A 16,336-nucleotide genomic window follows, 5' to 3' on the forward strand; every position below is an offset into this window, starting at 1 on the left:
TCCCCACCCCCTCCCTCCAGCTGCTAACCGCTCCGGGTTTCCAGAGAGTCGGGCCCTCTCTCTCCGCTTTTCGCAGCCCACTCACTCGCCCGGCTCCCCTCCACCTCTTCTCACCTCCTGCCATCTCCTCCATCCTCTCTCCCCACCTCCCCTCTCCTCTTCCCCCCCCCCCCCTACTCTCTTGATTTCAGTCTGGAACTGAAATTGTTAGCACCTAAAAACATTCACTACATAGCTAAATTTCCAGGCAGTCTTTTAATTGATATTGTTCAACAATCTAAACAAAATCACAGTTCATGTGATAAAAATGCATGGCTGAGATAAATTGAAGTAATTTCATTGGGTATCTAAGAATTAAGTTAGGTATCTTGGGACCCAGGAATCTCAAATAATCTGAAAAACAAATTGAAAATATCTGCAGACTAGGGAAATCATTATGTGTGTCAATACTTGATTGAAGAATAGTACAAATTTAAAAAAGACTTTTCACTCATTCCGAAAATAAATATATTTTTAAATCACCTTGATTGTATCATAGCATCCGAAGTAGGAAGCTCGATATACAATGATGCCATTCACTGAAACAGCAAACCCTTGATAAAGACCGCGAGGCCCATCTCGATTTGCAACTTTCACAAGGCAGTCAGCAAGACCTGTAAATTGCCTCTCCTGCGGACCTACAATTTAAAGAAACATTCCAGCTAGACTAAAAAACATATTTGGTACATGATGCATAAAATTATTTTGTACGGTTAAATGGATTCCAGATTGTATCCCAAATGAATAATTGTACATTGAAAATGATGGACCAATGAGTCCTCTACATTTATAAAACATAAATAATAACACAGGAAATCTAATTAATGTAGCTCAGAGTTGATGCCAGAGTAGCCAATTTTCCAGGCTATCGGATTCTATTTTATTAATACGCCAACACATTTTTAATTCCATTTTAGAATGTTAGATAGTGAGCGCAGTGAGTGGAAGGCCTGAAAACAGAACCAGGAACGATCTATGTATAGAAACCGGGGGTTCCGGTGAATGGTACGGAGTGGGGGGAACACCGCAAAGATCATTTGGAGAGCCAGATGCTGAAACACTGTTGGACTTTTACTGTGCTGATTAAAAGGTCATTAACCTGAAATATTAACCGTTTCCTTCTTTAGATAATGCCTGAGTATCGCCAGCATTTTCCATATAAAATATTCCCTCAGCTTAATAATACAGGATTTTAAAATTCATTTTCAATTTCTGAGCTGCATTGGCAAGGCCAGATTTGTTGCCTGCTTCTAAAAGGCAGTGAATCGCTTTCTTCAACTGCTCCTGCTATATGGTGGACCACAACACTGTTGGATGGTGAATTTCAGGATTTAGACAGAACAAAACAATGAACTGGCAATTAATTTAGAATTCAAGACAGTGGAATACTTGGAGAGGAATTTGCACCTGGTGATGTACACAAGCAAGAATTGTCCATATCTTCTAGGTGAACAAGTTTGTAAATTTGGGAGGTGCTATAGAAACTACCTCCGCAAATTGTTGTACTGCACTGAACACCGAAGCTGAGGTTGGTGACGTGCACTTTTAAGATGGTACATAAAGCGTTAATCAACTGGCCTAGATTGTCATGGATTTTTGAAAAATGTAACTAAAATAATCAAGTATTCGATCATCACTGATGTAGATGGTGAAAATATTTTAGGATTAAGGAAGTGAGTCACTCATCAAAGTATACTCAGCTTTTGACTTGCTTGTGACCAGTGTTTAAGTGACAGGTCAATGGGCTCAGTAGTTAAATTTAGATTGAACACTGAAAAGAAAGTTATTGATGAGTTAAGTGCAACTTGTTAGTACCAATGATGGCCATTGACTGATGGGCATTGATTAGCTGGACTGCTTAAAATGGAAAGGGTAACCCAAGCATATTTCCATATTGTTGGGTAAATGGTGCTGTTTCTATATGAACAGAATTGGAGTCCATGTTTTCCCATTTCAGGCGAAATATTGTCTGAAATAAGATTAGAAACAGGTTGTTTTTTACAGATGTTCATTAATTGATTTTGCCCATGTCGGAAACTATGTCCATACAAAATCACTCAATATGGCAATTAACCTCAGTGCTGAGGCGGATGTGACTAGTTCTGTTAATCCTGGCTAAATTGGAGCAGCCATGGTATTAAAATTGAGTAAGGGCTTCTGTACTGCTAGGCCATTTTGGTCAAGTTAAATGTGCCTTTGCAGAACTGAGACAAGCTGTTGAATGGTGTCAGTATGTCTGTGGCCCAGATAAGTGCTGCAGAGAAAGAATGGAACATCTAGAGATCTTACAATGAGGTGGAAAATGCATAGAACTGATTGGGTCAATGCAAACTGAGTGTTCATAGTATATATATTGTTGCGAGACGGTTATCCTGTTGATTGGTTGAAATGTTGAGCCTTGGAGGAACTGTTTGAATCCCAGGGCACATGTTGCACTGCACATTTGTGTTTACTTCCTTCTAGAAGCTTCATTCAAATACAATGTATTCAAGATTGTATTATTGGGTTAGAAAACTGTTAATTATGTACTGTTATAATTAATGGTTTATAATGAGACCACCCCGATGTGGTTCAGTCCCTCAAGGTTTGGGGGCCTATAAAAGGTTACCCCACGAGGTCTGTTGTCGATCTTCTGGAAGAGCGCTTGGGACTGCAAGACATTTTGGAGTGTCTCTGCTTGCACGAGGCTACAGTGGCTTGGCCAAGCAGATACAAGGATCAAACCCGCGGTGGTTAGGTATTGTATAGGGAACTGTTGTTGTGTGTCAAAAATAAAGTTTAGTTGCTCAAGTGCTTGATTCAGTATTTTATTGACTGAAACTAGACTGGGGGGGAACATAGAACGAGCTATGTACAGTTCTAGAGATGCTATTGAGGTAGAGGTGAGTGTTTCTGATTTCATTTCAAACTCTAAGAAAAACTCATCTCAAGTGAAGATTTTTTTCCTTCTAAAATATATTTGAGCAGTGAATATTTTTGTTTGGAGCTCTGTAAGCCTTGGTTTATCTTACTAAGTTATGCCCCTGTCCCACTTAGGAAACCTGAACGGAAACCTCTGGTGACTTTGCGCCCCACCCAAGGTTTCCGTGCGGTTCCCGGAGGTTTTTGTCAGTCTCCCTACCTGCTTCCACTACCTGCAACCTCCGGGAACCGCACGGAAACCTTGGGTGGGGCGCAAAGTCTCCAGAGGTTTCCGTTCAGGTTTCCTAAGTTGGACAGGGGCATTAGGGTCTTGGTCTTTTATTATTTCTAAACTTCTTCAAAACTGCTTCTAATCCATTTGTGTTCAATCATTTTTCAGGCTCTGAGTTTCAACATTTAGTTACAGCGCGGAAACAGGCCCTTCGGCACACCGCGTCGTGATATACCCTCAGCCACCTTCTGATCTTCCTCTGCATTACACAAGCAAAGACCACACTCATCACATTTTCCACTGTATTTAAAATACATGTCAGTAATTTTTGGTCTTCCATTCATGAAAAGTTACTTGAACTGCTTTGCATAGCTACATCCTCACTTCCTCTTTTGATATTCTAACCCTCAAAGAATTATAGCCCAGGGGGGAGGGGGCATATACGCATCAAGCCTCCCCTGGCTCTTCAAAGAGCAATCCTGTCCTTTCTAACCTCTTTATTTCCTTGTGGCATTTTAAATTATTTTTCCTCAAAAAAATATCCTCAAAAGTAACTCAGTTAAGCAGCATCTCTAGAGGACATGTATAGGCACCTTTCGGGTCGGGCCCCTTCTTCATGGTATCTAGCATACTAGATTAGCTATCTATCTATCATTGGCCAGATCTGCCGAGATCATCTGACAACTTTTGCCAGAGTGAGGCCCAGCGCAAATTGGGCAGCTTAAACCCCAGCAGTATGAACATTGACTTCTCTAACTGCAAGTAATCCTTGCTTTCCTTCTCTCTCCATCCCCTCCTCCTCCCAGTTCTCCGACCAGTCTCACTTCCTCCGATTACATTTTATGTTTGCTTCGTTGTTACCTTCTCCCAAATAAAAATGATCTATTCAACATTTTCCTTGATCTACATTCCTTGTCCCATTCTCACACCTTACACTTCCTTATCTATACACTTCCTTAACTATGTACCTCCCACTCCCCTGACATCAGTCTGACGAGGGGTCTCGACCCAAAACGTTACCCATTCCTTCTCTCCAGAGATGCTGCCTGTTCCGCTGAGTTACCCCAGCATTTTTGTGTCTATCTTCAGCTTAATTTCATTCTTGGCTGCCGAAACTATCTCAGACTGAAGGATTTTCCTCGACAGTAAAAATAATGATTGTCTTTTCACTATTATCTTCTAACTTTACTGTTCACTTCCTGCAGCTTCACTTTCATCTTCCTCGTGCTCTCTGCTCCAATGTATCCATTCTCACAACATTCCTGGCAAGGCAATTTCTCTTCTTGGATTTTACATTAGTTGGCTTTGTTAACTCTTTTCAGGTACTGTCACCAATATTTTCAAAGTAACCATCATCACCCCTCAACAGAATTTTATCCTTTACTTGTTGCCTTTATAAATTAGCAGCATGTTTTCAAATCAGGTGCTTTCAAATCTCTATGCCAATCTATTCTGCAACTCCTTGCTTGAATCTCTGAACTTATATTTCCAGGTCTAGCACAATTTGCCAAAATGGTGTTGATCATTTTGCTGTACTGGCACAAAATAAAATGCAGATACAGCAAATTGATGTGCAGTATGGGTTTTGATAACTACAGAAGAGTATACTTGCCTTGGGTTAGGCAAACCAGATGGATTCCTGTGGTGAGGAGAGGTCTGGAGGAGATGGTGAGAAATGAATAAGACTGGTATGGACTGGGTTCTGAGCAACAGCACTGCAAACACTTGAAGGTATATTGGTGAAAGTGGTTACATTAATAACAATGATGCTTTATATCAACTCGATGTTACTCCAAATGTATTATGTATGTATAGACTGGGCAACACAATGAATGAAAAGAAAGTCATGTACTGTTTTGTGTTTCTTATGCATATTTTTCAGAATAAATTTTAGTTTCGAAACAGAGAATGGATGTAATTTACCTGGATTTTCAGAAGGTCCATGATAAGGTGCTAAAGAAGCTGAGACCCCATGGTATCAGAAGGAAGATACTAGCATGTGTAGTAAGTTGGATGGACAGCAAAGGCAAAGAATGGCAATAAAGGGGGCTTTTTCTGGTTGTCTGCCAGTAACTAGTGGTGCTCTACAGAGATCGGTGCTGGGGCCGCTACTCTTCACATTGTATATGAATGATTTGGAAGAAGGAATTGAAGGGTTTTGAGGCCAAGTTTGCAGATGATACAAAGATAGGTGAAGCAGTAGTGTAGAGAAAGCAAGGACTCTGCAGAAGGATTAGGACAGGTTGGGAGAGTGGGCTGAGAAGTGGCAAATGGAGGACAGCTTAACAAAATGTGGAGTCATGTCTTTTTGTGGTAGGGATAAAGGCATCGACTATTTTCTAAATAGGGAGAATTCAAAAATCAGAGGTGCAAAGGGACTTGGGAGTGCTGGTGCAGAATTCCCAAAAAGTTAATTTGCAAGTCAAATTGATAGTATGGAATGCAAATGCAATGCTAGGATTTGTACGTGTACATGGCACTGAGTAGGACTAATGCACGTAAGGCTGCTGGCCCTGACGGCATCCCCGGGCGCGTCCTCAGGGCCTGTGCTGCGCAGCTGACAGACGTCTGGACTGACATCTTCAACCTGTCACTTGCCCAAGCAGTTGTCCCCACGTGCCTTAAAACCACCTCCATCGTGCCGGTGCCAAAACACTCCACTGCGGCGAAACTCAACGACTTCCGCCCAGTTCCACTTACCCCCATCATCACCAAGTGCTTCGAGAGGCTGGTCCTGGCACACCTCAAAGGCTGCCTACCCCCCACATTGGATCCCTATCAGTTTGCCTACCGCAAGAATAGGAGTATGGAGGATGCCATCTCAACGGCACTTCACTCAGCCCTCTCCCACCTCGACAACAGAGACACTTACGTAAGAATGCTGTTCATCGATTACAGCTCAGCATTCAACACCATTATACCCTCTAAACTGATCACCAAACTCGGTAACCTGGGCATCGACCCCTCCCTCTGCAACTGGATACTGGACTTTCTAACCAACAGACCCCAGTCTGTTAGGTTAGACAAGCACACCTCTTCAACCCTCACCCTGAACACCGGCGTTCCACAGGGCTGTGTGCTGAGCCCCCTCCTCTACTCCCTCTTCACCTACGACTGCACATCTGTACATGGTACTAACACCATCATCAAGTATGCAGATGATACAACGGTGATTGGCCTCATCAGCAACAACAATGAGTCGGCCTATAGGGAGGAGGTCCAGCTCCTAGCAGCATGGTGCGCTGACAACAACCTGGCCCTTAACTCCAAGAAGACCAAGGAGCTCATTGTAGACTTCAGGAAGTCTAGGGGCGGCACGCACACCCCCATCCACATCAACGGGATGGAGGTGGAACGTGTTTCCAGCTTCAGGTTCCTGGGGGTCAATATCTCCGATGACCTCTCTTGGACCCAGAATACCTCAACTCTGATCAAGAAGGCTCACCAGCGTCTCTTCTTCCTGAGGAGACTGAAGAAGGTCCATCTGTCTCCTCAGATCCTGGTGAACTTCTACCGCTGCACCATCGAGAGCATGCTTACCAACTGTATCACAGTATGGTATGGCAACTGCTGTCTCCGACCGGAAAGCACTGCAGAGGGTGGTGAAAATTGCCCAACGCATCACCGGTTCCTCGCTCCCTTCCATTGAGTCTGTCCAAAGCAAGCGTTGTCTGCGGAGGGCGCTCAGCATCGCCAAGGACTGCTCTCACCCCAACCATGGACTGTTTACCCTCCTACCATCCGGGAGGCGCTACAGGTCTCTCCGTTGCTGGACCAGCAGGTCCAGGAACAGCTTCTTCCCTGCGGCTGTCACACTACTCAACAATGTACCTCGGTGACTGCCAATCACCCCCCCGCCCCAGGACACTCCTCCCACAGGAAAAAGAAGTCTATGACTGTATGCATGTAAATAGATTTATTTATTGAAATCATATTCTGTCACTCTTCCAGGGAGATGCTAACTGCATTTCGTTGTATCTGTACTGTACACTGACAATGACAATTAAAGTTGAATCTGAATCTGAATCTGATTTATTTCGAGAGGGCTACAATACAAAAACAGGGATGTATTGCTGAGGCTTTATAAGGCACTGGTCAGACTGCATTTGGAATATTGTGAGCAGTTTTGGGTCCCATATCTGAGGAAGGATACGTTGGCGCTGGAGAGGGTTCAGAGAAGGGTTACGAGAATGATCCCAGGTATGATTGGGTTAACATATGATAATCTCTGGTATTCTCTACCACAAGAGGGCAGTAACTGCTCAGATGTTGAATATATACAGAGCTGAGAGAATTTTGGACTGGGAATCAGGGATGTAAAGGTGGATTGCAAAACAGACAATATGGGGAGGCATGGTAGAACAGCATTTAGTGCTCCTGCCCCATGTAGCCATGGACTTGGGTTCAATCTGACCTGACTAGTGCTGTCTATGTGAAGATTGCAATTCTCACCAAGATTGTGCAGGGTATTCTTGTTTCACCCCATACCCCAAAGATGTGCCACTATGTTATCAGCTGGTGGGGGTGGTAAAAGAATAAAAGGAAATTTTATGATTTAGAAATATTAAAGTTTATGGCCAAAGGGAACTAGAAAGGAAATAAAAAGTGTTCTACTAGAAGCTGACATAGACTTGATGTGTTCCAAGTTGTAATGAGCATTGAATCCGTCTTACTGAATGATGAGGCAAGTTTAATGTAGAACATACCCATTTCTCCTTTTCCTGTGTTCTAATTAGTTTCTATGACGATGAACGTGGTGAATTTTCACAAATTTTATTTTGACTCTGATATGGTTGAGCAAATAATTCAATGCTTCTCCTTAGTTATTTAAATCAATGTGTTGACCCAGCTGCTATTACCTAATGTTGTCAATATTTCCTTAAATAACTTTTCAGACCACCTCGACATTGTTTCCCTGCAGTTTCACTTCTTAAACCTTCAGTTTTAATTATTTCATTACCCTCCTCAAGAGCCTTCTCTTCAACTCATAGTAGTTCTCAAGTCTTTAGCACTATTGTTTTTGTGGTGTGAGTACTGATTGCTTGATGTGAAGTAATTTCCTCCTTGGCATTACCTCTGCCGACGTCAGCTGCCAAACGTGTTCGCGCAAAATCCAGTGGATATACAAAACACAAGGATGTAGTACCTGCAGCTCCTCCAGACGCTAAGTTTGCTAAAAACCATTTTCCAAACTGAAATGAAAACATTTTTATCCTTCTGAATATTTAAACTCAACATAAACGCATTTACTTACATCTACACAAAGATTCCTTAACAACTGTCAAGACTTTTAATACAATGCTTTAAATCTCATCGATTCAACTTTTGTGTATATTACTTATATTTACTTTCAACTTTAACAGGAACCTCCTCTCCAGTCTATCAAGGTTTAAACTTAGTTATAATTAAACAACTCCTACATGATTTAACAACAATCATTGGTGTTAAATGTTGGTGTGGCCAGTGCTGGGACCCCAGTTATTTACAATATATATTAATGATTTAGACAAAGGAATTAAATGTAACATCTTTAAGTTTGCGGATGACACAAAGTTGGGTGGCAGTGTGAGCTGCGATGAGGATGCTATGAGGCTGCAGGGTGACTAGGGTAAGTTGGGTCAGTGGGAAGATGCATGACAGATGCATTATAATGTTTATAAATGTGAGGTTATCCACTTTGAGGGCAAGAGCAAGAAGGCAGATTATTATCCGAATTGTGTCAGATTAGGAAATGGGGAGGTGCAACGAGACCTAGGTGTCCTTATACATCAGTCACTGAAAAGTAAGCATGCAGGTACAGCCGGCAGTGAAGAAAGCTAATGGCATGTTGGCCTTCATTGCGAGAGGATTTGAGTATAGGAGCAAGGAGGTCCTACTGTAGTTGTACAGGGCCTTAGTGAGACCGCACCAGGAGTATTGATTGCAATTTTGGTCTCCTAGTTTGAGGAAGGCCATTTTTGCTATTGAGGGAGTGCAGCGTAGGTTCACCAGGTTAATTCCCATTATGGCAGGACTGACATATGATGAAAGAATGGATCGATTGGGCTTGTATTCGCTGGAATTTAGGATGAGAGGGAATCTTATAGAAACATATAAAATTCTTAAGGGGTGGACAGGCCAGATGCAGGAAAAACATTCCCACTGTTGGGGGAGTCCAGAACCAGGGGTCACAGTTTAACAATAAGGAATAGGTCTTTTTTTAATTTATTTTAAAAAAACTTTTATTGTATGCCAACTTTGTATTTTTATTTTTACTTCTACTATCTTGCACTATGACTATGACCAGACGCTAAACTGCATTTCGTTGTACCTACACTTGTATTTGTGCAATGACAATAAAGTTGAATTGAATTGAATTGAATTGAATTTAGGACTGAGATGAGGAAAAAAAATTTCACCCAGTTGTGAATCTTTGGAATTCTCTGCCACAGAAGGCAGTGGAGGCCAATTCACTGGAAGTATTCACGAGAGATTGTTGGATATAGCTCTTTTGGCTAGCGGAATCAAGGGATATGGGGAAAGCAGGAACGGGGTACTGATTCTGGATGATCAGCCATGACCTGAATGGCCTACTCCTGCACCTATTTTTTATAAAGTATTTTGATGGATTATATCTTAGCTTGTCATGGCAACTGCTTTACTTTTCTAAATGCACCAGATCACATGCTTATTTCAAGACATCAAAAAAATTGTTTCATTGACAAGAGTAAATGTCTTGGCTCATGTCTATTTGAACTAAAATATAAGGGAGTCAGAAAGACAAGGCAATAAATTAATAGGAATTCATAATCACTAACAACCTGATATGTACCGTATCTGAAATTTGTGCAAATACATGCTTAAAAAGGAAACCCTAACGGGCCTGTCCCACTTAGGCAACTTTTTAGACGACTGCCAGGGACTAATTTTGATGGAATTCACCTACGACACCTAGCTACAACCTACGACAACACCTACGTTAACATAAATTGTCCCCACTGTCGCCGAAAAATTTTCAACATGTTGAAAACTTTGTGGCAGTCGCCTGTAGTCGCCCAAAAAATCGCCAAAGTGGGACAGGTCCATAAATGTATTCATCTTTCAGAAACATTATTCTAGACACCACCTCCTCCGTTTGAATTTTGCATGGTCTAACAGTAGAATGGAGCTCAACCTTGATAAGATTCCTCAACATTTGTAGGTGAGAAAGAGAAAAAACAAAATAACTTTGGATCCTGTGCAATTAAACATTTTATAAGATCTGTACTCCCATTGATATGACTACATAGAACCGCAAATTAGAAAGTAAAACTTCTGAGTTTCCCTTCACATTGTGTTCACTATTTTTGGGAATGTAGTATTGTCCCTGTACCCTTTTGCTCACAATAAACAAAAGCAAAAACAATTTGTAACCAAATTTATTCCAATTTTTCATAATACAGGTGCACAACCTTTTATCCGAAATCCCGGAAACCGAAAAGCTCCGAAAACCGGACATTTTTTCCAGGATGTCGTCTGCACACCAAAGCTCGCGTTTGGCGCCAAACTTGATCCGAAACGACCCACGGTCAACCCATGTCTGTACTACTGTAGCGGCTGTCTCCTCCCCGGAGACCGGGGAGACACTTAAACATCTGTAAATCATTGCTTAAATGTTAGTCAGTTAGTTTGGAGGGCTTTTATGTGAAGGGGGGGGGGGGGGGGGGGGGGGTGAAGGGGGAAACCTTAATTCTTAGTCCCCTACCTGGTCGGAGAGGCGGGGAGCGGGTAATGCCTTACCGGGTCGCCGTGCAGTAAGCTCCGGAGCGCTGTGGCCGCCGACTCCCAACATCGCGGAGCTGGGGCTGCGGGCGTCCGGCCGCGGGCGGCTCGGTTGTAGCTCCGACCCCGGCAACTCTACCCCTGGCTGCGCGGCGCTCCAAATCCAGCGCCGCCCGCGACCGGACGCCCGTAGCCCCAGCTCCGCGATGTTAGGAGTCGGCGGCAACAGCGCTCCGGAGCTTACCGCACGGCGACCCGGTAAGGCATTGCCCGCTCCCCGCTGGTATCCTAGCGCTGTGGCCGCCGACTCCCAACATCGCGGAGCTGGGGCTGCGGGCGTCCGGCCGCGGGCGGCGCTGGATTTGGTGCGCCGCGCAGCCAGGGGTAGAGTTGCTGGGGTCGGAGCTCCAACCGGCATCGCCCGCCCGCAGCCCCAGCTTCGCGGTGTTGGGAGTCGGCGGCCACAGCGCTCCGGAGCTTACTGCACGGCGACCTGGTAAGGCATTGCCCGCTCCCCGCCTCTCCGACCAGGTAGGGGACTAAGAATTAAAGTTTCCCCCTTCACCCCCACCCACCACATAAAATCCCTCCAAACTAACTGACTAACATTTAAGCAATGATTTACAATGATTCCCCGGTCTCCGGGGAGGAGGCAGCCGCTCCAGACTTTTCAAGCCGCCCGCGCTACCTACCTAATCTACGCTAAAAATCTTCCATTCCGAAATCCGAAAAATTCCGAAATCCGAGAAGTGTCTGGTCCCAAGACTTTCGGATAAAAGGTTGTGCACCTGTAGTGCATTTACGATAATATTGCAGTTTACCGAATTCTACAGCATACCTGTTTTTCTTTGTCAATTCCTGCCATAAACAATTGCTTATATTTGTCCTTGAAGGCAAAATTCAGAGCCTGAGTTGGGAAATATCGAATCACATTTGCTAAGTTTCCACGCCAAAAACTCACAATTCCTAAAAATACAGAACATATATAAATATTTTCAAATATTAACAATAAAAAGAAATTGACATAAAAATAGTAAATTTTTACAGTTCAATTAGTGCCATTCTTGTTAAACAAAGTCCCACTCAGAAACCTTACCAAAAACTCCAGGCTGGTATTCTAAGAGCAGCAAGTGTAAATTCTGGACTATTAAATTTGGTGTCATCTGCCCTCTTGGGTGCATGTTAAAATTGGCACTGGTACCGTGGCAAATATTTATCCCTTGATAAACATTGCTGAACATTATCTGGTCTTTACTATATTGCTATTTGTGAATGCTTGCTGTGTACATGTTGGCTGCTATAATCGTGCAATGCTACAACTCAAAAGGATTACATTACTGCAAAATATATTAGGGAAATCAGTGAGAGAAGCATATGGCTTTTAATACATGCAAGTTTGCATAACTTTTTGTTAAGTATTTAAAGTGGTTAAATGGCGTACAAAGTCCTTACATAATGGCAGCAATGAGTAGAGCCAGGATTTTGTCATAAATGCCATGCCTTTTCATGCCTTTTTTGATGATTTCACCATGATAATGCCTTTTTCACGATCGAGTGCCAAAATCAACCTTTTTTGGCCGTTTTGCTAAAAGGTCGTGCTATTTTCTCTAGTTGTACCGTGATTACAATGATGTTCACTATGTTAACACGTTAATATTAATGTTATTATTAACGTGTTAACATAGTATAACATACAAGAATATTTCCGCCACCAGGGCGAAACCGGGGACGCCACCGTCAGTCATTCATTCATTCGTGCTGCTGCCCGCTGGTTCAGTCTTCGTTAAGACCTATTTAAGAAAGAACTGCAGATGCTGAAAAAATCGAAGGTTGACAAAAATTCTGGAGAAACTCAGCGGGTGAGGCAGCATCCATGGAGAGAAGGAATAGGCAACGTTTCGGGTCGAGACCTTTCTTCAGACTGATGTGGGGGGGGGGGGGCAGGAAAAATAAAGGAAGAGGCGGAGACAGGACTAGAAGGATAGCTGGGGAGGGGGAGGAGGGAGAAGACAAGGGCTATCTAAAATTAGAGAAGTCAATGTTGATACCGCTGGGGTGTAGACTACCCAAGCAAAATACCCAAGCTTGTCTCCCACATTTACTGCTGGTTCCGGTCGCAAATCTGAGTTTTCGAGTGATCTGTGCAAGGCATTCATTGATGCTGGAATTCCCCTGTGGAAATTGGAAAACAAATCTCTCAGAGGTTTTTTAGAGAAATACACAGAGGAACATATATCAAATGAGTCATCATTATGGAAAAATTATGTTGACAGCAACTTCAACATTGTTGTGCAGAAAATTAGAGATGAAGTTGCATGCAACAAAATATGGATCTCAATAGATGAGACAACCGATGCTGTGGGGAGATATGTTGCCAATGTGGTCATCAGTACACTGGAGGCAGGTCAACTATCAAAGGAGTATTTGTTGACATTGGAAGTATTGGAGAAGTCAAACAGCTCAACTATTGCTCAGTTGTTTACAGCTTCACTTGCTGTACTTTGGCCAGAAGGTATAAAACACGAGAATGTTCTTCTGTTTGTGACTGATGCAGCTCCGTACATGAAAAAAGCTGCTCGTGCGCTTAAAGTTTTATTCCCCAAAATGTTGCATTTGACTTGCTTAGCTCAAGGACCATAGAATTATCAAGCACATACGTAGTGTGTTTCCAAATGTCGATCGCCTAGTTTCCAATGTCAAGAAAATCTTCCTCAAAGCATTGTCACGTGTGCAGTTGTTCAAGGAAATGGCACCCGAGATTCCGCTACCTCCTCAGCCCGTTTTGACTAGGTTGGGTACATGGCTCTCTTCTGTACTCTCTGCTACAAATTTTGAAAAGATAAAATAAATCGTCAACTGTTTTGAAGAAGAATCTGCTGCAGTCAGGATCGTCAGTGAAATCATGCAGAAAAAATCCTTCCACCACGATCTTGTTTATTGCTTCCAATTTTGTAAACTTCCCACAAGATATCACTTTCCTTGAGAAACGTGGCGATACATTAGTGAATAACTTGCAGGTTTTCAACTAACGATATTCGTAAAGTTCCTGCAGTAAAGACATACAAGGAAAATGTGAGAGAGTGATTTTAGGTAACAAAGATCTTGAAGAAATGCAAAACATAGCTAAAGTTCTCAAAGGTAGTTGTTATGCGCAAGATATCGACATAAATATAGAGTCGGTAGCTTGTTTCGAGTATGCATCAGTAACCTCAGCTGGGGTAAAAAGAGGTTTTTCTCAACTGAAACATATTCTGTCTGACAGACGGCATAGTTTAACAGCAGATATTTTGAAAAAAATGATAGTAATTATGTGCAACCAGGCAACTTTGGTCATTTAATAGAGTATACCTTTTTATTTTCATTTTTAACCATATATTGGTGGTGGAAATACATGCCTTTTTATGTCAATACATGCCTTTTTCGAAATTTTATTATGCCTTTTTGCCTGCCTATATCAGTTTTTTTAGTGCCTAAACATCCTGGCTCTAGTAATGAGCATTCCCACATAACCATCTCAAAGAAGATGGGTACAGAATTTAGCATTTCATCTGTATTGAGGTCATGGCCTTAGCAGATAAATGAACTACATTTAGCAGTTTTATCAATAATATTAATAACTTCTGTGGAATGACGATAATCTATAATGCTGAGAATGTCATAAATTTCACCAATGATTTGTCTATATATATATTTATGATCACGTTTAGTTTTCAGCCTAGAAATTGTTTTAACACAATTTAATTGTTTGAAAACTATTGTGGTTCTCCATGATTTTGTTTATTAAAATTCCACAAATATCGCAATCCTCAATTGCAAGGCTGACAGAAAAGCCAGAATCCAAAGAGATTTTACAAATATACTAGACCAACTGGGACCCATTGGGTCCCTGTCACATGGGAGGCCTGGTCCCCAAATGCAACCCGTTCCCCAACGCAATATTCCACCACTTATCCGTTCCCCCAACGCAACCCGTTCCCCCAACACAATATTCTAGCACTCACCCATAGCCCCCAACTGTGCAGGCGCAGCTCATTTCAATCATCCCCCAGCACCCTCCCCCTCCTTCTTTCCCCTCTCCTCCTCCCCTAATCCCTCCCTCCATAACTCCTCTCCCCTCCATACCCCCTATCCCTCTATCTCCCACTCACCTCCCCCTATCCTCCCCACTGCCCTCCTCTCCCTTTATTCCCCACCTCTATTCACCCTCCTCCCCCACTCCCTCCTTACCTCCACTTCTCCCCCTCTCCCTCCCTACCCCCTCCTCTCCTTCAATCCTCCCACTCTCCCTCCTCACCTCCCCAGGATCTCGAGGGCGCCGCTCCTTTCCCTCCTTGCGTGCCCGGAGGAGCAGCAGCCGTGGACCTCAGAGCCAGACTCAGCACCCAGGCAACGGATCCACGGCACGACCTCTGGCCGCCGCGCGGGCCCGGATCAGCAGCAGCAGCCGTCGGCCTCAGAGCCAGCCTCAACGCCCAGGCCCCAGATCGTCGGCGTGGTCTTTCCCCGCCCCCGGCCGCAGACGCAGCCCCAGCGCCAAGGAGGTGGACCCCCGCGGTCGGCGTGGCCTCTCCCCGCTGGAGCCCCCAGCCTCATCCCCGCGGCGGTAGAAATTAAAATGGAAGTCATCTCACCAGTGTCGCCGTTGTGAAAAAAAGATCGTGATCTGAATTCTGGAAAGGCCCCAACTGCGCAGGCACGGCTGGGGACCCGTTGGGTGCCCTTTGCGGCGCCAGTTCAAATGCGCACGGGAACTCTTCCCCCAGCTGCGCATGCGCGGGTGGTGGCGCTGTTTTAAGTTAATTTGTTTTAAACCTAATAACTTTTAAAATATATTATCGATCTGAACAAACTTGTTTCATTTGCAACACAGGGCAATGGTGAGTAAGGTGGGCCAAAAATCGTAACGCTATTGTGTACCGTTTTTGCGCATATAGAGAAACAACGCAAACCTGCAGATAACAAGATGAGAGTTTTAGTTATACTATATATTATATATATATATATTATATAGATTCAGTGCAAAAAAATAACTAGAGAGAATAGGCTCCCTGAAACCAGTCTTCATCTATGCATGGAGCTGCAGGAGATGGGCAAAATCATAAATTAATATTTCTCCTGTGCTTTTATCATGAGGAGGGAATTTGAAAAGTTAATGGCGATATCTTGAGGACAGTCCATATTAAAGTTAAGGAGGTACTGGATGTCCTAAAACATATGAAGGTAGATAATCTCCAGGGCGTGATCAGATGGACACTGCGGAAAGCTAGAGATGAAATTGCGGTAGCCCTGGCTAAGATATATGAATCATTGTTAGCCACGAGTGAGGTACTGGAAGACAGGATGGTGGCGAATGTTGTACCCATATTTAAAAAGTGCTGCAAAGTAAAAGCTGGGAACTATAGACCAGCAAGCCAAACATCTTGG

General features: G+C 43.3%; 1 protein-coding gene across 1 annotated transcript in view; it reads right to left on the bottom strand.

Annotated features, from left to right (window-relative positions):
- slc25a31 (solute carrier family 25 member 31) overlaps nt 1-16,336 on the bottom strand; it is a 44,308-nt gene that overhangs the window by 11,095 nt on the left and 16,877 nt on the right. The window contains exons 4-6 of the mRNA XM_033015627.1: nt 11,751-11,878; nt 8,247-8,364; nt 523-677 (exon numbers count right to left, since the gene is read on the bottom strand). Of these exons, the coding sequence (XP_032871518.1) occupies nt 523-677; nt 8,247-8,364; nt 11,751-11,878 (401 nt within the window). The remainder of the gene's footprint in view (nt 1-522; nt 678-8,246; nt 8,365-11,750; nt 11,879-16,336) is intronic.

This window comes from Amblyraja radiata, chromosome 1 (assembly GCF_010909765.2).
Source record: "Amblyraja radiata isolate CabotCenter1 chromosome 1, sAmbRad1.1.pri, whole genome shotgun sequence".
NCBI lineage: Eukaryota > Metazoa > Chordata > Chondrichthyes > Rajiformes > Rajidae > Amblyraja > Amblyraja radiata.